This window comes from Ruditapes philippinarum, unplaced genomic scaffold (genome assembly GCF_026571515.1).
Source record: "Ruditapes philippinarum isolate M1 unplaced genomic scaffold, ASM2657151v2 ctg10891_1_1_1_1, whole genome shotgun sequence".
Taxonomy (NCBI): Eukaryota; Metazoa; Mollusca; class Bivalvia; order Venerida; family Veneridae; genus Ruditapes; species Ruditapes philippinarum.
The window spans coordinates 47,049-70,829 of NW_026865558.1; the positions used below are offsets into that span (position 1 = coordinate 47,049).

The following is a 23,781-nucleotide window of genomic DNA, read 5'->3' on the forward strand; positions in this document are numbered from 1 at the left end:
TCGTGTTAACTTCATATTATTTAAAGGGAAAATGCGTCATCAGGCACAAATTGATTATTACAGAAAAGTTTTAATATATCATTAAAACTAAAATCCGTCATTCAAAGAAATTCGTCATTCCAAACAGTTCTTAAATCACTTAACATTATCAATCATCTATAGGAATTTACGTAGACCAGTGTGACGGATGGTCTATTTCGTGACGTAGGAAATGTTATCTCCAGATATTACAATCCTCTTCGGCATGTGTATATCTGAAAAGAGAGTTCAAAATCCTGTTTAAATAGTGTGTGAAATAGTTTCAACAACCTTCAAAAAGCTATACAGAAGCATTTTTTAAGCGTAACATTAACATTTTTTTTCTAACGCAAATTTCAAAATTAATTTTATATAATTAGGATAAGATGTCATTTATAAGCAACCATGTTAACACAGGAATTTAATGAAATGATTAATCTAGGAACGGGTGATCATGTATATGTTTTTTGTTAAAAAAACCTTTACGATATATTATTTCACACTGCAATATAATGTATATTGGTATCTTTGTTTATGTAAGAGTTATTTATATAGAGAGATATATATAAATATAAATAGTATAGATAGTAGGAGTCAATTCGTTTTGAAAAAAGCTCTAAAAGTACAGATATTATGATATAATAACTAATTAGATACCGTGATTTATGCAACATAATGATAATACATTAAGAAGGCGATACCGCTATACTCTCATTTATATAAAAAGTTAATCTTACAAATTTGGATTATTGTTTTTGTTTCAATATTCAATTGGTTTCAAAAAACTTCTAATTCAAGCTAACGAGAATGAATACCTCAATAACAATAGTGCTATAGAATTAATATTCATTAATTATATATATAGTATATTAAGAGATTATAATAGATTGACAATAGAATCTCTTACAGTGGTCGCCATCTCTAAAAATAAAGTGATAATTCTCACGAAATATAAATCAAAATATCCTCCCTTGCTATAGCATAATCATGATAGATGAAAAATCAATTCAGAATAATAAAATATAGTATAGTAATCAATTTTTATGTGAACATTGCATAAAATACATAAGAATATTTTAGTTCATAATGCGAATGCCGACTATTACGCTTGCGCACGTGAAACATTTTACGGTATCAACGCAATATGTTAATTTCGTTTCACGTGCCACAAAGTACGTGGCTGTAGTGATAATGTAAGTGAAACGGAGGAGGTCAGTCCCTATCCAGGTGTAAAACAGATATCATTTGTGTTTATTATCTTCAAAACAGGCTACGCTATATAAATTTAATTATCAACAAATAACCAACTCTCACGTAATGCAGTAGGTAATGGTTGGTAAATATCAATGCAAGACACTTAGGTCGGATTGCACCTTTTTCCCCAAAATAAATAATTGCTTTATAATCATCGCAAATCAGGTAATTGAAATTTTTGTAATCATTTATTGTAAAGATTAAAAATGCTGTGATATTTTCTATTAACTTCTCATTTTGTTTAAATGTAGCTATATTATAAGACATTATAAGATATGAGTAGATATATAATACGGAATGCAAATAGATACTAAGAACACATATTTCATAGTATATTTTAAGATATATATACAAGACAAAAATAAAAACTACACATACGGATAATAAATCACTATCAATACGTGCATGTATATCTAAATTATTAAAATATCATAACAAACTGCCCTTCTATCCAATCATTTTTCTTAATGTATAAATTTCAAAAATATATGGAAAGAAAACGCAAAAAAGTAAGACAACTTGTGAGGCTCGAACTCGAGACTTGTGATATAATTTAATGTGTATACATTCTAACTTTTCCATCAAAGACATTTCAAATTCTGGTTTCTTATAAGACATTATATTCGTTTGAAAATCCTGTTTTACTATGAAGACAAATGTTGTAACTTTAGGTGTACATGTACAAAAGAATGTAACGTCACTCTCACATTATCAAAGCGGAAGATATAGATAGTCTAAATACTTATACATATATAAAGTGAGTAAACTGTAAAGAGACTATTTTTGATAACAGAAATATGTTTAGGGATATTAATAATCGCATGCACAGTGCATCTATATTAAACCATTGTATGTGTGCGAGTTAATTCTTATATTTTATATATTTGAATTTTTGCAAATATTAAAAAGTATGGTTTAGGCTTTTTAAATGCGCGGCAAAATGCTTAATTCATAATTGCTTAATTGACATCATTTTATGAGTGTGACATCATTCCGCCTAGAAAATGATTCTAAACAAATATAAAAGAGAGAACCAAATGTATTTTATAACTACCACATTATTCCTTGTCAATAAAATGCGTAGTAATTAAGGAGAATTACTTTTGCCTTGAGGAAAGAATAAAACACATGAGTGTCAGTATAGAACAGAGACTGGACCATAGTACTATATATAGAGCACGTACACAGTGTCAATAGTTATATTTTATTACACAAAACACAACAATGTATACAAAGTGAATTAAATAATAATATAACCTGCACATACTCTATGAGTATATATATATAATTGTGTAAAGAGCAACAGCTGACATTTACTAAGAGAGAAAGATTTAACTTCTGGAATAATAATATAACTTCAGATAAAATGATAAGGAGCACATTGAAAATATTTCATATGTGACAATGTGCGAAGTGTTAATACGTAGGAACGTGATCACTTTTATGTGCATGTGTAGTTATGTATTTTGTGTGTTTCGTGCGTGCGTGCGTGGGTGTGTTACATATGCTTTATGTGAAATAAAGTCAAAATAATGGAATGTCGGAAAAATGTGGTGATGTACAAAAGGCTCAATAGCAGTTTTTCAAGCATAAATTAAATTTATGTATATGAAATATTAAATAACTGTTTCGCCTCACAGAAGCGCATGTTATGAGAAATAGACATCGAAATAATCTTATTATAATATTATATTTAAAACCACTAAACAAGAGTTTTAATATATATTATTATATAATATATATAAATATATGAGATCCATAACCACAGAGTTGAATCAGATAGAGTAATCAATGTATATACAATTAAAAATTGAAGATATAGATAATAGATAGAATAATAACAATATCAACTGTACAGATAACTAGAATCTATGCATAATTACTAACAACCTGAATATATTAGCACTAAAAAAAAAAAGTTTTAAAACTTCTTCTGGTTCGTTGCGATATTTATATTCACGAGTTTTAAAGCTTCTTACGCGACAACAAGGCCCTGATCTATGCTTCGTATCAATGTAAAAATTTAACATAGAGCCGCGTCACGACAAAACCACATAATGGGTTTGGCGACCACAATGGATCCAGATGACGCAGCCTGCCATCCGCGTAAGTCTGATCAGGATCCATGCTGTTTCCGCTTACAAACTCATAACAAGTAGACGAACGTTAGCGCCAAGCGTGGATCCCTAATCCCCGACTGCGGCAGATCGCAGGCTGGTCTGGATCCATGTTTCGGTCGCAAACCCATTATTGTTGGTTTTGCGTGACGCGTGCTCAATATATTTTGACACCAAGGTAAGTGAATTAACAGTTAACCGTTTTTATACCTAACACGCTGTCGGCCATATTACATGCAATCATAATCACATTCTTTGTATTAATGTAAATAAAAATTCTGACAATTATTTTCATTTTATTTATTCGTCTAAATGGTATAATGATTTCAATAAAAAAGAAATGTTTTGTTTCCTATTTTTGTTTAAGATTTTGGTATTCATTTAAGAAAAAGGTTAATATAAATAAGAAATATAAAACATTGTACAAAACTTAAAGAAAAGTAAATAAATTGAAAAGAGCGGAGTCTTTAAATTGACTTATGTTTGCATCAAATAATGGGAACTTTGTATAAAACTAAAAACTGCGAACATAAACAAGTATTTCTGCTCGTTTAAATTATGAAGACTGAGAAACAATTTTATCTTAAAATTTATAACCTTATTTTTTAGAAGTACTAAACCAATTTTCTTTTAAAACATGTTAATCTAAATCTGATAATTTTGTTATTATATTGAATAGATAAAACATAACCTATTTTTCGGCTATCAATGCATAAATTACTATAAAAATAAATAGATTTGAGTGTCCTCTTTTCGAATATGAATGCTTTCCTTGCACATAAATATATAATGAATTTGATTCAGACACCTAAGACTAGATATATATATAAGAGATAGATAATTGAGATCGAGCTTCAAGATTATGAATGTCCAATTATGAGCCAATCAAGCATACACAATAAGTGTGTCAACAACTGATTAATCCTTGTAAACTACCCATGTCCAGGGGCTTGGTAATACCTTGACATCTTCGTGTTTAAATGTCGTTAATTTTTAACTCGGTGTCTTTTTTACCCTGAAAGGCAGTTAATGATTAACGCATTTTAACAAATGCCCTTTTCATTTTTTTTGTTTTTGCAATTTTTCATACAAATAATCAATTAAACAAGATACAGTTTAGAATCAAATCAAACTCGTACCTCCCAGTCCTAAATTTAGGGATATATTCCTGCTTTAATTATACAATATATAGATATATAGATCAAGATATATACATAACACAGAGATTTAATAACACAATCAGTTTAACCCTGAAATAAGCTGTTTGTTGCACAAAATCAACTATTGCTATTGATCGCATAGTGATAATTGCCAACATAACAAATAACTGTTAACCTACTTGTTTTGGCAAATATCTAATTTTAATTTACTATCCATTTCCAATCACGGTTCCTTTTTTCATTTGCCGCCTATTCGATTGTTGATAGGATTCACCGTGATACAAAACCAACGTTTAAACTCATTGGCTGTTTTGAAACGCGTGATATGCCTAGATACCTGTTTTGTAGCATTAATTTATATTAAGGTCCGGATAATGCGGAAGAAAGCAGATACTAAGACGGCTTTATTCGATCCAAAATAATGCAATATTACATGTATTTAAATTGGAAATATCATGTGTCCATAAACGATAACTTTGCATACATGTATAACATAACCATTGATACATTTTCATAGGCAAAACTTTGATTTCTAATGCTCAATCGGTTATTTATTTTTTTGAATAATAATAATAATAATAATAATATTAATAATAATAATAATAATAATAATAATAAAAATAATAATAATATAATAATAATTATAATACTTTATGATGATGGTTGATGATGATGATGATAATAGTGATAATAATAATATAATGATTCTGATGATGATGATGATGATGATGATAATGATGATGATGATGATGAATGATATGATGAATGATGATGATTGATGATGATGATTATGATGATGATGATGATGATGATGATGATGATGATGATGATGATAATAATAATAAAAAAATAATAATAATAAAAAAATAGTAATAATAATAATAAAATGAAATATAATAATAATAATAATAATAATATAATAATAATAATAATAAAAGAAGTTTTAGAAGCGCTAAGAAATATTTATAAATTACACAAATTTTTGTGACAACAACAATAATAAGCGGTGTAAAACAAAAGACCCACATTAAATTTACACATAGGACACAACGCCCCCCCCCCCCCCAGTCCATCAAACAAAAGCCTCCCTAAGTTTATAGACCAGACTGATTACTATCTATTTTTGCACCCCAGTGTTCGGGAACTTTGGTTATACTTCAAATATAATCTAGACAAGTATGCGCCTTTCACTTTTATTTTCTTGATAAGCTTTGAAAAGCGATTCTCTGGAAATATTCATTTACATTTGTACTGCACAATATAATAATAAAGTAAACATTAAAAACATTCATATCATCATATGAATTATAAGTACGAATTACACAATAAATAAAAATTAGAACTTATTGTACCTTCTAAATTTAAATCCTGTATTCAAACCTGTCAATTTTTATGGGGGGGCGAGGCTTGGCTTTTGTCCACCTTGTCATGTTTAGATGGGAAGGGGGGGCTTTTTGTTTGTATCCCCATTAAATAAATAAATTTACTTACTTATACTTATACACATAAATGAAGTATAAAAGTCCTTTCACATTATCTGCGGATTTCATAATAAAAAAACTAAAAACTTATTATTAAGTTTAGATAATTCGAGTATCGGTAAATTTCGAAAGTCCAATTTAAAAAAGTGATTTTACTATCAATATATAATTTAGTTATGTTCTTAACTTGAAGTTTTTAAAATCAAAACTTCGGACAATTTTTATTTTTTTTAACAGAATTTACTTTTACATAAAAAGATACATAATTTTATTTTAAACCAGGTAACAAATGTTAATTTACATAGCACGGCCATGTTTCCCTGTCCTGAACAATGTTCAAGTCACCGAATTATGCAGGAACACGGCTGATGTGAGACGAGGAAACTCGGGAGATGATGATGATATTTTTCAAGAATGCTATATCGAATAATTGACATCATCTATCAACAATACATGTACAAACACCCAGTGACATCCATCTGATTCTAGCTTGTGAACTTAGATATAATTGGACCTGGCGCAGGGTACTTCAAAGTTTACTTTAAGATAAATCTTAATTGTGTCTTGTTTAAATGACGAATTCCGCCAAATTAAAGGGATAACAACAACACGACGCTGCAAAAAAGCATTGGAAAGAAATACAGCAGCTATGTCTGTTTCATTTTAATATGTCGGGTTAGAGTCTTTATAATATCTAGAACAAAATCACATAGGATTACAATTTAATTCCCTTATTTCGTACATGAATTATATTTAGAAATTGAACAGTAAAAAATACCGTTAAGACATTCAACACCAATTGCGCTAACTTACCTAATCGGAGAAAACCGACACTCGATATGCCCCTGCTGCGTTTATGATCAATATCCGGATCAATATCCTGCTTAATCAGTATTGTCTTTCGATTATGGCAATACAGCACGTGGCTATTACACAATATTATGTCATAAATGAGACCGCGCGAAAGAAATCAAAATTGGGGAATTCGGAACTTCATAAGATTTCTATTCAAAACTTGTGTACAGAAACGCAAATCTTTGTTTCCTGAAATAAAAGATTAAATAAATAAATAAATAAATAAATAAATAAATAAATAAATAAATAAATAAATAAATAAATAAATAAATAAATAAATAAATATATGAATAAATGAGTAATGAATAAATGAATGAATGTATGAATAAATAAATAAATAAATAAATAAATGAATGAATGAATGATTGGTTGATTGATTCAATGAATGTATGGAATGAATGAATGAATGAATGAATGAATGAATGAATGAATGAATGAAATATCATTGGTTTTTTTTACATATGCAAGTACATGTATTAGATTATGTATAGCCTATTTTTATAGGACATATATCAACGTAAAATTTAATTGCTGTGTGGACAATCCCGATTTTCGTGATTTCACAATTATTTTAACTTTCACGATTTCAACTTCACAGATCCACGATTTTATTATAATTAATTCATGTTTTGAACATCACAATTTCAACTTTATCATTTTCTCATGTTTGGCTTATCATTATAAAATATTATAATGATAATGAAAAGGAAATTACAAATAACATGATTCACCATAGATGCAAAATGCAAAACAGTACTATCTAATCGTGAATCGCAATTGTAAAGTATTCGCTATTTATCTGCGGGTGTATGCTAAAAAGCAAACCAAGCGGTATTGAGCTAGAATACCGCGTCTTCATGTTACACGGTGGATGTCTTACACGTTCTGTGCACTGAACGATATTATTTGTACGCAATTGACGCGCGTTAATAACTCCAGGAAATTTTGCATTGTGTTAATTGTCAAATGTCTGACAAATATATGATCAGACTATTTCTTAACTCTTACAGGAAATAGGCTATTCAGAAGTAAATTTTCATTCGCTATTTCTATATACAGAATCCGTATTTGCACGAATACGGAATTTCGTATTTTAGTAATATACGGACTTGTTTTAAAAAATTCCGTATATTAGTAAAATACGGACTTCGTACATCAAAGTTCCCGTATATAACGAGTGTACGGAGTTCGTATATGAGTCATATACGGACTGATATAATATACGGTCCCGTACATCTCCGTATTTCAAGTTTCCCGTATTCTTACACGTATATTAATGATATACGGAATTCCGTACACTTCCGTATATCCATGTCTTTTTCGCAGTGATATGATGGAAACAATTCAATGATGACAACAAGTCAAAGATAGCAACACTTCAATGTTGACAACAATTCAATGAAAGCAAGAATTTGGTAATAACAATAGCAATTATTAAAATTTAGATGTTTCAACAACAGCAAATGATTACTAAAGCATTGGAAAAACTGCAATTATAGCAATAGCGGTGATAAAAGGTTATTGACTTAAGTAAAAACTTTAGCAACAGCAAAGATGATAATATATTAACAGCTGTGAAAATAATATTTTTGATAGCTTACAATAAGAAATGTGGCACCAAGCATCACAGCTTTCATTTTAACATCTAAATCCATGGGGACTGGAAACATATCAAAAACGTAAGAATAGTATGTGTAGTTAATAAATGACGTCACGAAAAGTTAACTGCCATAATTAACGGAGTCTTCTTATTACATTTACGATACAGGTATAAATAAGATGCATAATATAAAGCAATAAATGTATTAAATAATCTGTAAAAAGACATGTATTGAATAAGGTACTGAAATATGAAAGTAGTGTCATTTTAGGTTTTTTTGTTGTTGTTTTTTTTTGTTGTTGTTTTTTTTTTTTTGGGGGGGGGGGGGTCAAATTTTAAATGAGTTCTAACGCACATTTTATTAAACATTTTGGCGACTTCACTTTTATCTGACGCTTTGCCTTGGCTAAGACATAAACTTGGATAGGCAAAACAAGGGAGTAAATTGTATCAGACGTTGTGACCATTGACAGATCACAGATAAAGTCATTACCGTAAAAATATTTTCGGGGGTAAATTGTACCAGCCATGTTTTTATCGTATAATAATATAAAGGAAGGTAATGAAAATATATTACAGATTGGGTTAGAATAACGCTTAAATTCGGTCTATTTGATGATGAAAATCTATGTACATTGTATATATGAAACAATTCAAGGCACCTCGCCGATTACCCAAAATCTTGTTTCCGAAGCTAGGCGGAAAGGTCCGAAATGTTACCAATTTATACTTACACGTTACACCAAAATTATCTGCTGACGTGAACATTTCTTGAAGAAGATTGCCCCATTGCTTTTGAATTTTCCCTACTTCTGTCTCCCCATCGGTTGCGGAGAAAATCTAAAACAAGGCAATTGTAAAATTAACAACAGGTACTAAATTGACATCGACCAATCAAAACTGAACGATGGCAAACTATATAAGTACAAGATATACAAGTATGTGACCATTATCGAATAAGAAATATGACAGTTGGTTTAAATATACTCTATTCAGAATATACATGTGTAAGTAACAACATTACAATAATTAAAGACTTTGACACAAAGCAAAAACTTATAGAAGCCATTATAAAACAATTTTTTATGTCAGTGGTGGTTGTAATAAAGAAAACAAAATCTTGACAGTTGTGCAAGGGTTTCCTTAAGGCAGTATGTTTCCAGATTCATGCTAATTTTCATGATAATTTGGAAAGTGCATTTTAAAGTGAAATATTTTGAAAACAAACAAAAGAAAGTAATTTACACGTTGCAAACGGTTTTTACAAGCTTAAGCCACATAAATTACCAAAATGAGGTCAAAATATGCAAAAATAGCCCATACTGCGTAAGACAAGCTAACACAGTAGAAATACGGTGATAAAAGCTGCAAAATATGTAAGTCTTTTATCGCATAAACACATAAATAATTACTTGAATCTTGAATCTTTTAACTTTTTATAATCTAAGTACATGTACATTTTTCCGGTTTGATTTGTTTGCATTATTTTGGCTCCTCTGGAGGCATGCAACTTTTAAATTGCCAAGTTCACTTGACGTCTAGAATCATCCGCACTGTAACTTACAAATTTAAACACAATTATAGCATTCAAACGTGCGTTTACACATGCAATTTTATATTTGTTAGAAATATTTTCTCGCTACTGACCTGAGGGAAAATGACAAAAAAATCAAAGGAAGGCACAAATAAATTGAAAAGAAGAAATAAAGTCAAAAGGCAAAATGCAAAACAATACGGAGCCAGGAAATAACACAAAATTGGGATTAAAGAGCTTATAAAGAAATAAAAAATAAGGAAATAAAGGGTGAATAAAGAAAATACGAAATTAAGGTTGACTAAAAGAATAAGCAAATAAAGGGAACAAAGGTCTGTAAAAGAATTGGCACATATAGAAATAAAAGGTAATTAAAGGAATAAGCAAATATAGGAAATAAAGGGCAACATGTAAAGTGTAAGTAAATAAATGGGTAAATTAAAGGATATAATGTGAACCGATAAACAGTTAAATGCAAATATCGGAAATGACGAGCAACACAAATAAACCAAAACCAATACAAAGAAAGGGAAATTAAAGAGCAGATAAACGAATAGTCAAATTGACAATGAAAAGAAATGTATGAAACCCAATGTATAAAGTATAAAAATCAATGCTTAATTTAGTTATCTTCCTAATTCCTTTAAACAACAAAAAGCTGTATGCAAGGTTTTTTTTTCTATTATGGATTATAAATGGATTTCTTACTGTAAAATTGACGTCACAAGGGCAGCCTTGGAAGACGCAACATGGACCTTCTATGTAGAGAACGTCCTTTTCATCGGCGTCCATTATCTTATACTTTGGAGCCATAAAACTTGGTCTGTAAAAAGTAATAGGTACGATAGATTCTTATATGATTAGTAATTTTGAATTGACGAGCAAAAGTACATCAAGAAAACAGCAATTAGACCTCACGTATACCCGTTATCATTAACAGTGATTCAATAGATCTAATACATTTTTTGTTTGGTTAAACCGACTTTGAAAATGTCATATGGTGACATGCTTGCTTAAATGGAAGAATAAAACAACGCATACACTAAAAATAGTGCACCAGCCGCACACCCTAAACCCCTGAAAGAAACCCCGACCTTCCATAAGCTAGATAGATAGCTTCATTACCATGAAACAATCCAATGTCACTGGCGGTATTCGAACCAACAGAAGTGAGGCTCAAATGATACTAAGTCCGCACTCGGCCAGGAGGCAAACACATTATGATGATTAAAATAAACAGGAAAGACCTTGTTTTATTTCAATAAGGAAATAAAAGGAATAATTGAAATAAATTAATCACAAGACATGTAGAGGTTATTAGAGGGCGTTATATGTTGGTGTCAATTTTTACTTGGCACAATATCATAAACTAGATTATCAAAACTATCAAGTAGAATAAAACCATAAACTTATTTCCGAATTCATATACTGACATTAAAGTAACAAGATTTCAATCAATGCAAAATCTAACCTTTGCTGCACGTAGCCGACGACAGTGCCGACGGGAGCTTCGACGGCGATTTTGTGGGCACAACAGTCAGAGAAGGCACACCAGTTCGATTCTTTCCAGCACCGGAACTCGCGCTGAAGCCTGATAACTTCCTGTAACAAATGTTTGATTTAGTGGTATGATAAACATATGAAAGGGTTATCAGTCCGACGGACAGTAATGTCAGCGCTAGAAATGGAAAGAAGTTCACATTATTGAAATACATTTGTTTACAAGGGACACCCTTTTTTAACCCTTATTCTGCCTTTTACAGTAATTTAGAACTAGGCCAGTCTCATCGCCGTGCAATCTTCAAATTTCTATAATGCTTGTACTTCAATTGTTGCAATCTGATATTAAAATCACTTAACTTTCGAATGCAAAACAAGTTAAATCAATAACTTGTATTTAAAATCGGCCGGACTGTTTACTTTGTATCAATATCATTATGACTATGATCAGTCTTGTCCATTAATTATAAAGCAGCAATTTGACGGTGGATGAACACCTTTAAGTGACTTCAAAGCACATGTACATTCTCTAAATAATTTGGTAGGCAGTAAAAATATGCTTTTCCATCATTGTTGTTAGCTTTTTGACTTAATGGTTTAGAGCAATGTGATCACTAAGGGCGACCTCAATAAATCCTCTTTACAGAGAAAGACGAGTAACTGGAGTACTACAAAGACTCGTCGAAGTATATTTATAGGGTGAACTGAAGACCGCATTCATTTAGAATCCTTTAACAAATCGATACAGCGTTCAAAACTTTATCTACTTGTTAAGGTCTCAACAGACGGTAGGGGCTATTTGTAAAACACTAATGAAAGATATGATGTATCATTTTCAAAGCTAAACAACACTTACATTCAGACCGTAATTCTATATTTAACAAATCATCAGGTTTCCTTTTCAAATATTTCCCGCCAAATGGATCCCCACAATTATTACTTGAGTCGCGCAAATGTTTATAATTGTTGGTATTGACCAATTACGAGTTAGACCAAGAGACTCAGCCATAGACAGCAAAAGGGGGGGGGGGCATTTTGGAAACTTCCATGTCCTAAATAGATGGAATAACTGAGATATATTTCGTATCTCATCGGAAAGCACATTATAAAATAACATTAACTTACGTGGTCCAAGTTGTCGGTTATATGCATAGTGAAAGATCTGTTTTCTCGACAACACTGTCTCATACACGTCTCTGACTCTAAAATAACAAAAGGTAAACATAAATCTGAAGTAAGTGTATTCTTTAAGAGATTAAACTCACAACTGTGTTGGAGCAGTACCTCTAGACGCTTGCAGAATCATGATCACAAAGTAGAAAAATATAGCCTTCGCGCCGATTCTGACATTTTTCATTCATTTTCGTATATAAATCGGTATGAAGAGATGAATAACAATATTCCACAACTGATGGGTTTCTGCGTCGCGCCAACACAGTATAGGTCATATGGCGAGTTTCCAGATTTAGTGGTGGAAAAAAAGTCTCAGGTACACGCCCTTTTGTGCAATATTTCAGGTTCGAACGGACACCTGAATAGAACCAAAGACTTTCCGTAAGCTAGCTGAAAAACTTCCTCGCATGAAATAATCACTGCCGGGATATGAACCCACAGCGATAAGGGCCAAGTGGTTTAAAGTCAACCCTAACCACTCGGCCACGGATGCCCCGAATAAAATAATTTAAAGTGTGATGTACTTAATGTAAAATACAGATAATTATACATTTTACTTACCCTCTTTGGCAAATAAACTTGTTGTCCCAGGGTATTAAGAATTCTATATTTATTCTTTGCTTCCCAGTTTGTAAACACTGAAATTTCAAATGAATTAACGTGAAATTTAAATATCATATTATAAGTTATATATATTATATGAGTAACACAGGTACTGTAAATATAATAAGATAACTTTTCTATCTTTACTGCTTGAGGAAATCAACAAATTATCCTCTTGTCGTGTACCGCCAAATCAAGAGTGTCCCCACTTTATTTGTCGTGCTATCATTTTAATGAAGTGATGTACAATCACATTCATTATGTCGTGTTGTTGCAGCAGCACAGCTGCTTATTCACCACCAAGGCTAAACGTGAAATACACGACGCCCACTTCACATATCTGAAAAAGGGTGCCTACTATGTATATGATATACAGGGTGGCGGCGTAGTGATCAGTGAACCATGGTTGCCTTAAGCAATATAAGACATTGAAAAGGATCAAGGAATAAAATAAAGTCAGAGGTTTCATGTAAAATTTAGATCTAAGAAACAGTCAACTTAATTTTCATTAAAAAAATCGAAAACTCGTTCTTTGTGTTGACTATGACTTAATTACGTATATAACTCTTAACAAAGACATTTTAATGGCTGATATTGAATAATAGTGATAATAATAACATCACAAATGTGGCCATAAGTTTTTACTACAGTTATGATTGGTAAGACTTATTTCCCTGTTGGCATAAAAATTGTATATTTACATTCCATTAGCTCGATCTTTTGTTTGATGAGAATTTGGTCAATCTGGGTCAGATATTCTAGTCCTTGGGGACAATTTGGTGCTCCTGTTGCTGGTTTTGGCATCCATACTGGCGGGGGAGGCTGAGCACTGGCCATAACACCTACATAGGTAAGTGTAAAATATAACTTAAATTAATGTTGTAAATAATAGGATCTGTAAATTAAAAAACACACATACACACGAATTGGATCCGTGTCAAGTACAAGCAAATATTAGAATTAGGTATTATTATACTGAAGTGTTTAGTATAATTACAAGAGGTAGATTATCCGATATTTTCTTGATAGATTACCATATGCCATTACTTAATATCGTGTTGAAAAAAAAACACACAAGGTAAAAGCATGATAGAAATATTCATATATTCATAACACTTAGAAGTTTCCTGAAAAAAAATACAGCGTCCCTGGAATTATGATTTTTAAACAACACTGTATTTATAAATTGTATATTTTCCTATAAGTCTGCTTTTTTAATTAGTTTTAATCATTTAGAAGTTTGCATATGCAATGAATTATTGGAGTATGCAACATTAGTTTTTATTTAAAAAGTTATTTCTCGCCTTGTATCAAAGTACATACCTCCAAGTCCTCCATACATAGCTTGTTGTCCAGGCTGACCTGCAATCGGTTGTCCAAGTTGCCCTGCATACGGTTGTCCAGGCTGACCTGCAATTGGTTGTCCAAGTTGCCCTGCATACGGTTGTCCAGGTTGCCCTGCATACGGTTGTCCGGGTTGCCCTGCATATTGTTGCCCGGGTTGAAGAGGTTGTGAATACACGGCTTGCTGTCCAGGTTGGGCGTCCACGACTGGTTGGGCTGGAGCGACTTTTAAAAAAAGAATCTTTTCATTTTAATAACTGTATGTGTTAAATTATTGAAACATTTCACTATACGGCGTCATAAATCTATGAAAAAGGCAACAGGGGAAATAAATGGTGTCCTTATCATGCCATTTAAATATCGGATGACTAATTAACCCTTTACCTCATATATACGCGATACAACGCACTTTCGACACCCCCCCCCCCTTCTTAGGCCTGAAATAGTGAAAAAATGTCCTATTTGGGCCCCAAACACATGTTTTAGTTTGAGAAATGTTGCTAAAAAAAGTGAGCACTTTTTCGGCGCCGCCCCCCATCCAAAAGATACATCAGGGGGTTGCCAGAAGGGGGATGTGCCCCCTTCTGTTTGGGGGGGGGGTGAAGGGGGCAGGGTCCCCCTCATCGCCAAGAAAATTTTGGACTTGTGAGAGGCTTAAAATGGCCCCACGTCGATCATAAGGTAACGTGTAACCAACGCTGAAAAGCCTTTGACTCTATAACCAACGCTGAAAAGCCTTTAACTCTATCTCAATCCCTTGAGAAGTTGCAGCACTTTGAAATAAATTTTGATGAAAAAAATCGAGGCAAAATAGTGATTTTTGGCAATTTTGAGATGTCCCCTCGTTGCCATGGTAACAGCAAATTTAAGACTGAGCATGTCGTTACAGAGGCAATGGTTCAGTCAACATTTGTGCCAAGTTTGATTAGTATTGAAGCATTTTTCATAGTTTCATAGCAGTTTGAACTTGTAAGAGGAGGCTTTTCAGTGAAAATGGCCATTTTTCACAATATGCTCATGGGGGAAAGGGTTAACGCCACGACAAGGTCACTGTATTATTCACCGATAAATTAAAAAACCTCGTTGAATCAAAGAAGATGCTCTGCTTAAAGATATTCTATTCATTTACAGTAGATTTGTAATCTAATATTTTCAGTGTTCCCTTTTTACAACGCGAAAAAATGATAACAGACAAGCATTGAAATTTCAATTATAAATAAATTCATCGAATGGAAATGCGCACTAGACCAATCCTTAATCCCCATCCCTTCCACTCACCCCCCCCCCCCCCTTTCAAACACATCGTATGCAGTGACTCTGTAAGTTAAGTAATTAACTATAAAAGGCAGATTATCAAAAACTATAAAATATTATTGCAGTGCATTTACGCACTGTCTAGAGTGACCAATGAACCCTGTCATCTGTAATGGCATTATTATATTTGATCAATACGCCCTCGTTCAGTAGTAATGGGGGTCATCGGATTTCACGGTGTTTATAGAATTAAATAAACTATTTTGAAATAACATTGATGGCAAAGCAAAAAATTAAATCAATACAATTGTTGTGGAGCGTATCCATAATAGACTGCAAAAGTGATTAAAATAAATCTATTTATAGATGAAGTATTGTTTAGATTGTAAAGACTTGCGTAGTTGATGGTCATGAACATGCCCTCCTTTGTGATTGGATTAGTTCATTTGATATAAAAGGTTTTTTAGCATGAAAATGCTTGCAGACTGCCTCGAACACAAGTCTATAGATAGATGTTCTTACTACAGGAAGTTTTTATTTGTTTGGGTCGTCAGACCAAACAAATAATGGTAGCGAAATGTCAGAGTCTAATGTTGTTAATTGCAAACGCCGAAAGTAGTCCACTTTTTTGAAGCGGTTACTTCCCTTTATATGTACACTAACCCCGAAAAATTCAGGGGAGATCACTGCGTAAAGATGGTCAAAGACAGGCGAATTAATTTTCAAGCAAAATAATTCCCGAATGGTCGAAGATTTCTAATATTGTTTTATTGTATTTTCTGATCGAAATTAAGTAGATACAAAGCGGACATTCAACCTCTGACACAGAAGTTCATAACAAACCTAACAACAAGTAGTTCTCAAAACAGCTTAAAACTAGCGATTTAAAGAAAAGAATATTTTATTTTGTTACAAGTATCGAACAAATAACAACGCATTCAAAGTTTAAAAATAGAGTTGGCTAATAGAATTGTCAATAAATGCACAATCACAAAATTACGCGGATGAATATGATTTTATCAATGAAAATACTATTTTTAGCGCTGTCGATTACCGAATACTACACAAACCGAGTAGTGGAATATATAGATTCTACATGTCGGACTGTTTGGGCGAGAAGATTTTTCGCTAAAAATTATTTTACTTCAATTTTAAACAACAGGTTTATCCTGAACAAAATACCTCGAAATTAATAAGGATAACAAACCCAAAATGCAATGGAAGTTTCTAAATATAGAATGACCTGATGTTATTCAGATATTATGTATAAACTTCTCCGTGGTGCAGGGGTAACGCGCTCGCTTCAGGAGTGAGAGGTCTGGAGTTCAAATCCAAGTCGAGGAAACTTTTTTTTTAAATTCCTTTTTTTTGAAGTGTCTTTGTTAAGGAAAGTAGCCATGATATGCAAGGATAAAGTGTGACTGTCGTAAAAAAAATGAACATAAAAATGATTTTTTTGATGCATCTCTAGTTATGCAGAATTCCGTATGTATTCAAACTCTGGTGCCTTGCAAAATGAATTATAATACATAAAAATAAACTTATACAGGAAATGCATACAGATATACAGTACGATTAGATTTCAAAGATCAGAAAATACCACAGAACTTGCATCCCTTTGATTATTTATAAATATACATGCTTATAGAAGCTCCAGGATTATTTACATCTGTGTTAAAACAACAGTTAAAGTCTTTTACAAGCCCTAATTTAGAATAATATGATTTTCTTCATTCGCCGTTCACATATAAATTCACCGTTGCTGAAGGGTTTTTCGCGCTCGCCTATGAAGCGCGAGAAGTCTGGAGTTCAAATCCTAGTAAAGCAAAACCATTTTTTTTTTTTCAAATTGTTTAAGTCAAATAAACATTGGATTGCATATCAGTGTTGCAATAAGTCTTATAGCCAATTTACTACAATTAAAACGCTGGAAAGCATTGGTGGCACTATACATATAATCCACAACCTGCACCTTTCGTACATTCTGAGACCCAAACAAATTCAGCGCCTTCTGTGCTTTGATTTTAATTTGGTTGGTAAAATTTATGTAAATTACGCAAATAACTATGCTTTTGCTTTGAACTTACTGCCCATTTTCTAGAGAAGCTATCACGTTTCGCCAGTAACCAAAATATTTTGAGCTGCTTAAAATAAGTGACAGCTGCGGGAAATTCCGTGAAAATGTTGTTGTTGTTTTTTCTTTCCTTTTTTACCTCAAGTTTGAAATGAATGAAATGATTTCGTGTTACACACACAGACATTTTACCACTTAAGTTCATAGCAATGACACTGTTGTAATTTGTATAATATAAATTTTGACGTCACTTGCACCGGTAATACGGTGGGCTATTTGGACAGAAATATAAGTGAAAACATATGTTTTCATGTTAAACAACTGGAGTGATATTAAACATTAATGTACAACGCTTTTTTGGGGGGGGGGGTTTAAGGGGGGGCTAGCACCGCCCATTGCTTAAAGCATTAAGTTTTTGTTTAAACTTTTTGAAAATTATCTAAAATAGATAATAAATATACGTATAAATAACTTACCTTGGTTCGAATTCATAGTTGTTTCACCTATGTGTGTGATTTATGTGCGATTTAACAGCGTCTACGGAAACAGAAAAAAATAATGTAAACACAAAATGGTTCGAAAGGAACTATACTAGAGTACATTAGATACGAACATTTTTGGTCGGGAAAAACACAACCCCCCTCCCCGCCCCCACACTTTATTTGTACCTGTGTATTAATCAATTAAGTAAGATTCAAGTTCACATACAAATGTTTAATGGTACTTCACATACAACTGTTTAATGGTACAAGAAGATTTTTTAAGAGACACAATTTTACAATTTTTCATTTTCTCCGAGTGGATAACATATAGAAAGCACGAAATGAATTATAAATCAAAACAAAGTATGCATTTGACGTTGCATTAACACGATTAAGGACGACCTCAGTTAACCTCAGTTGACTATTATTTTTTTCAGACACGAAAAAGCATCCGAGTACGCAGTAACATTTCATCATCAGAAGAGCTAGGATGTCACTTTATGGCTATAAACCCAAGATGATTGATTTAAATTTAATCTGAAAGAAATTAATTTGATTGAAATGAGAGTAAGAATCTTGTAATGCCGCGCCCAGTCCCTAGGTTAACGATAAAGTTTCCAAAAGAATTAATCCGGTAAAAATTTAGGCAAATGCTGTTGAACTAATCTTATAGGGGCAAAACATGAGGTTAAATTATTCTTACCTAAAATCACGGATTTATATTACAGGGATCGGACACTCTCAGTTAACCCTATATAAATGCTTAGATATCTTGGAAATAACAACTTCGCTACCTAAACGATATTGATCAGTTTTACATTTTGAAATTTTAAGAGACATATAATCTTCAAAAAATTTAACATCATTACATTTCAGTGAACTAAGTTCATCAAATCTCAGAAAACCCGAAAAACCTAAAAGAATCATACATAAATCTCTTATAATTAAAATATCTCTTGAATTTTCAAATTCGTTACAAATGCTTATCAATACTTCTGCATTTAAAGGCTCCTTTTTGTTAACTACTTAACGTGAGTTCGTTTTCGCAGATTCTAATAAATTTTTAACAAACAAATTGTCAGTGGGATCCGGAAGTCCCTTTAAACCATGTGCCCATTTAATGCTGTATACAGTCGCTGAAATAACACTAGCCGAATTCATTTTATCCAAAAGATCAGTCAAATATAAAGCTATGTGTATAGGTGACGCAGGTACAGAGTTTCCTCCCTTTTTCTTTGATGAAATTTTCCCACTTTTTAAAATATGACAAATATTAACGTTTGTATTATCACTACGGAATTCGATAGCTGTCCAGCCATTTTACGAGTAAGTCACCAAAACCTTCTGGAGATACACCTGCCTCATATATGTTGTCGATGATAGCCTCTTCTATTTTCAAACCTGAAAAAATAAAACGACATTAAACACCTGTTTCTATTCTTAACGCCATCAACCCAAATTTTAAAGGCCTCCCATCAAAAATACCGTTCCTACCCCTACCACGCCTAGTCAACACGCCAGGCTTGAACTGAAAACTGTCTTTAATAAACGAAGCATAATCTTTTCCGTTCGGAAATATTAACGGCCAATAATTTGCAGATCTCCAAATGGGAACAATCAGCGTACAAGTACACCTATCTGAAATAGCTTTTTCTATGCATTTAATGATAAGCCTAGGTGGTGGAACCAACCAATTCACATGGCCCGTCCATGTTTGTTTAAAAGCATTTATACCGCTTGTATTAGGACACCAAAATCTCGAATTAAAAGCCTGACACTTCGTATTAAAGTCGCAAGCAAACCTATCAATAGAGTGGTGCCCCCATTTCTGTTCAAGTGCAAAAAATATCCAATCAAGCACCGCCCAGTCATCGCTATCACAGCACCTGCTCAAAAAATCTGCCTCTGTATTTATCGACCTAGGTACCCCTTTCAGGCAGTAAAATGATTTCACTTCTTCTGCAAATTTCATCTACATTCAAAGCAATTTTTTGCAAATGCGGCTTAGAACTACCAGTACTGAGAATAACCGGTACGTTTTTATTATCAGTCTTCCATATAACAGATTTCCCCTTTAGACCATTAAGATTACTTAATAGCATCCCTGTTTACACTCTCAAGTTCTCTCCACGTGGAGCTAGTCATACTCTCGGACTCGGACCAACTTCCGGTGACCTCGCTATCGGTCACACCCTCTATATAGCCCCCAAAACCGACGTCACTTGCATCGGTGTGAACACTGTACTCTCGTACATACACGAATTAACTGCATTATCTATATCGCAAAAATTCAATTTTTTAATATGTTCCTTCCAGAACAACATTTTCTGATAAAGCATCAGCATTTATAGAAACAAGAGCATTCCAGCTCGCCATTTGATTCAAACATGCATACATAGCACGTGACCTCAGTCTCACTATCTGTCCTACAACACTTTTCATAGACATTAACTGGCCAATGAGACACGCCAACTTTCGTGCATGAATCAAAGTTGTACCCTCAGTCACATACTTAATAATAGAACATAACAAAATCTCAAAACGTTTTATTCTTTCATCTGTAACAGATATATTGCCTAATTGTGTATCCCAAACAAAACCAAGCCAGACGACAGTTTGAGAAGTTTCCCAAAAACATTTATCGTCTGCTAATAAAAACCCAAATGCCTGCAAGTCATGTCTAATAAAATCACTCAAAACAGAAGATTTTTGAAAGGAAACGTCCCCTCCCATACCATCATCTAGAAAAAGTACAATCCTATGGCCCATAGAGCGCCAATACTTAACAACTTCCCTTAATACTTTTGTAAAGATATACCCTGCTACACATATACCAAAAGGCAAAACATTAAATATGTAAAATGTTTTTTATACCATCTTCTTCCCATGAAAACCCTAAAAAAGTTCGATGGTTTCTGAATATCTCAATATGGTGGTAAGCAGACTTTAAATCAAATGTAAATAAGTAATTTCCAGTAGAAAATAATGATTTTGCTACCGATTGATCTTCAAATGTACATTTTATATTTGAACAAATCAAGATTCACGTGTCTACAATCTAATACCAAACGGGGCTTCCCGGACCTGCTAAAAGCAACGGTTAAAGGATTAACTACATGTGGGGCAGTTGTAACCTCTGTGATACACCCCTTGACCAATAATTTTCTAATTTCTTCCAAAACAAAAATACGATTTTCCAGCGCAGACTTATTATTTTTTAAAAACTTTTTTCTCAGGTAAAACTTTCAAAAGGCAGCTTAAAGCCTTCTTTTATAACCTCTAATACAAAGCTACTTGCGCCTGCTTTTTCCCAATGGGAAATATTTTCCCGCAGTTTGCCAACTGGAGATAGAACCTTTTCATTGTTCTCTCTTGATCTACTATCAAAAACTTTCTTATTTGACCAATTATTCAACAATGAAACAGGATTTACATAAAATCTACTTATCTGAGACGCTTTAGCATCCTGTACCTCCGTAGATCTCATCTTACAGTCCGCCTGCCAATGCCCTGGTTTCCCACAACGAAAACACAAGCCCGGTTTTCGACCTATCGTCTGAATACGTGCGCCTGAAGGTGACGTCACGGCCGATTGTGAACTGGTTGCCGGAACTACATATGGAGCATTCCGCTTAGTCCTGGCCCGTCTTTCCTGCTTGGCTTTACGGTCCGCATGTAGCTGGGCTCGAAAGATCTTCTTTTCATCATCCGAATCTTCGGCTAGCGGGTGTGCCTCGTATTCATTTACAACCCTCCAGCCCAAATCAGTTGAGTCAGCTAACTTAATTAGTTTTTGACGGTGAATAAGAGTGCTCATACCTTCGACAACTTTCTGCCGAACTGCCTCTGCTTTTGACGAACCCTCAGCTGCCATGTCACTAAGCTGACCCTCTGCCTCACGTAGACTGCCCAGCACTTTGAAATTAATCTTAAACTGCTCCTCATTTCCTTTCTTTCGAAATTGATAATTGTCATTGGAAACAAAGCTCTGTTGAAATTTAGCTATCTGAGCCTCAGCAAGCTGTTTCTGCGTTTCACAAATCTTCGTTTCAAAAGCAGCCAACTTATTTGAAACAAGAGCCTCCATCCTAGTCAATAATTGATTTTCTTCCATCTCTAATGCCACGTGGTCCGCACAGCAAATATCAAAAATTGGATAAAACCGACTGAACAATGCGCTAGTGTCCGGTAGACTGAATTAAACCTACTGTAAAACCCCTATATATACTAACACGATATCGCATGCTTAACACGTGCAGATACTATATACATTACAAAAACTGACCATTACAATATTGTGTATACGCATCGTTAAGACAATATTTTCACGTTATACTTGGACGAAACGCGTGAAAATTTTATTCGCAACGGATACCTACTTTACAAAATACCATATAGCTTTTCCATTTATTATCCGATTTTGGAAATTTAAAGTTTATTTTGAAGAAAAATACTTGTTTAATTCAAATATCTAATTTATTTTTTAATTATTATGGAAACGTAATAAATTAAATTTCAAAATGAAAAAGAAGCCAATGTAAGTTATTCACAGAAGATCAAAGATGCAATATTTAAGATTTATTGGGTTATGTAGTCAAATTTAATAACGCACAATTGTTTTACGGGTAATGTATTGCGGGCTTTTCAATTCGCTCAACACGTGAAGAAAATATTCATTTTTTAGTACAAAATATTGCCGAGATTTTAATATTGCCATATTCAACAATATTTAAATTTCATTCATAATTTATATCATTATTATCTGTCGGTGCAGTTAAGTAGACAATCATCGTAACAGTAAAGTAGGCCCTATTCTCGTGTAGCTGTCTCGATTCCGGCCTTTTTAATGTAACTCGTATATTTTAATTATTCTTTTTTTTAATGCCTGTAGAAAGATATTTCTGATATTTTTTAATGTAACACTAGAAAAACAATAAAAATCTTTACAGTTTGAGTCAGTATTATGCGAAATAAAAGTAACTGTTGATTATTTTTTACACATCACGAATTTATATTGTAATATAAATCCGTGACATCGCTTAAATGTCTTTGAAGTTTAATTACTTTTGAAGGGGGTTAATTACCAGGTTACAAGTGATAATTGAAAAAACTTTATTTTCAAACTTTCATTACCAGGTTGCATGTGATAATTGCAACAATCAATCTTCAAAAACAAATAGAATTTGAATGTATATTTTGTATGTGCGCGGACTTAAACTACAGTCCATTGTATGTGTAATAAGAAAACGATTCTGAAGATGAAATATATATATATATACAATGTAAATCTATTTTCTTTATTAACATTTATAAATGAAATTGAAAATATTCA

General features: G+C 32.8%; 1 protein-coding gene across 1 annotated transcript; it reads right to left on the reverse strand.

The window, feature by feature from the left end:
* Positions 1-8,450: 8,450 nt before the first annotated feature.
* Positions 8,451-22,563, reverse strand: LOC132729545 (uncharacterized). Its single transcript, XM_060715323.1, has 10 exons — positions 21,744-22,563; positions 19,791-19,850; positions 14,619-14,864; positions 13,997-14,137; positions 13,217-13,330; positions 12,645-12,721; positions 11,491-11,621; positions 10,728-10,842; positions 9,220-9,325; positions 8,451-8,545 (listed from the first exon to the last, which is right to left on the reverse strand). The coding sequence occupies exons 1-10, from the start codon at positions 22,561-22,563 to the stop codon at positions 8,451-8,453; spliced, it is 1,905 nt and encodes a 634-aa protein (XP_060571306.1).
* Positions 22,564-23,781: the final 1,218 nt, after the last annotated feature.

Bases quoted from the DNA above. Each gene is read 5' to 3' on its own strand.
- LOC132729545 (XM_060715323.1), bottom strand. From the start codon at position 22,563: ATGGAAGAAAATCAATTATTGACTAGGATGGAGGCTCTTGTTTCAAAT. The intron at 19,851-21,743 runs GTAGCTTTGTAT...TTATTTTTTCAG, and splicing joins TTGGGAAAAAGCAGGCGCAA to GTTTGAAAATAGAAGAGGCT. The intron at 14,865-19,790 runs GTTTTGGTGACT...TTTTTTTAAAAG, and splicing joins GGCAGGTGTATCTCCAGAAG to TCGCTCCAGCCCAACCAGTC.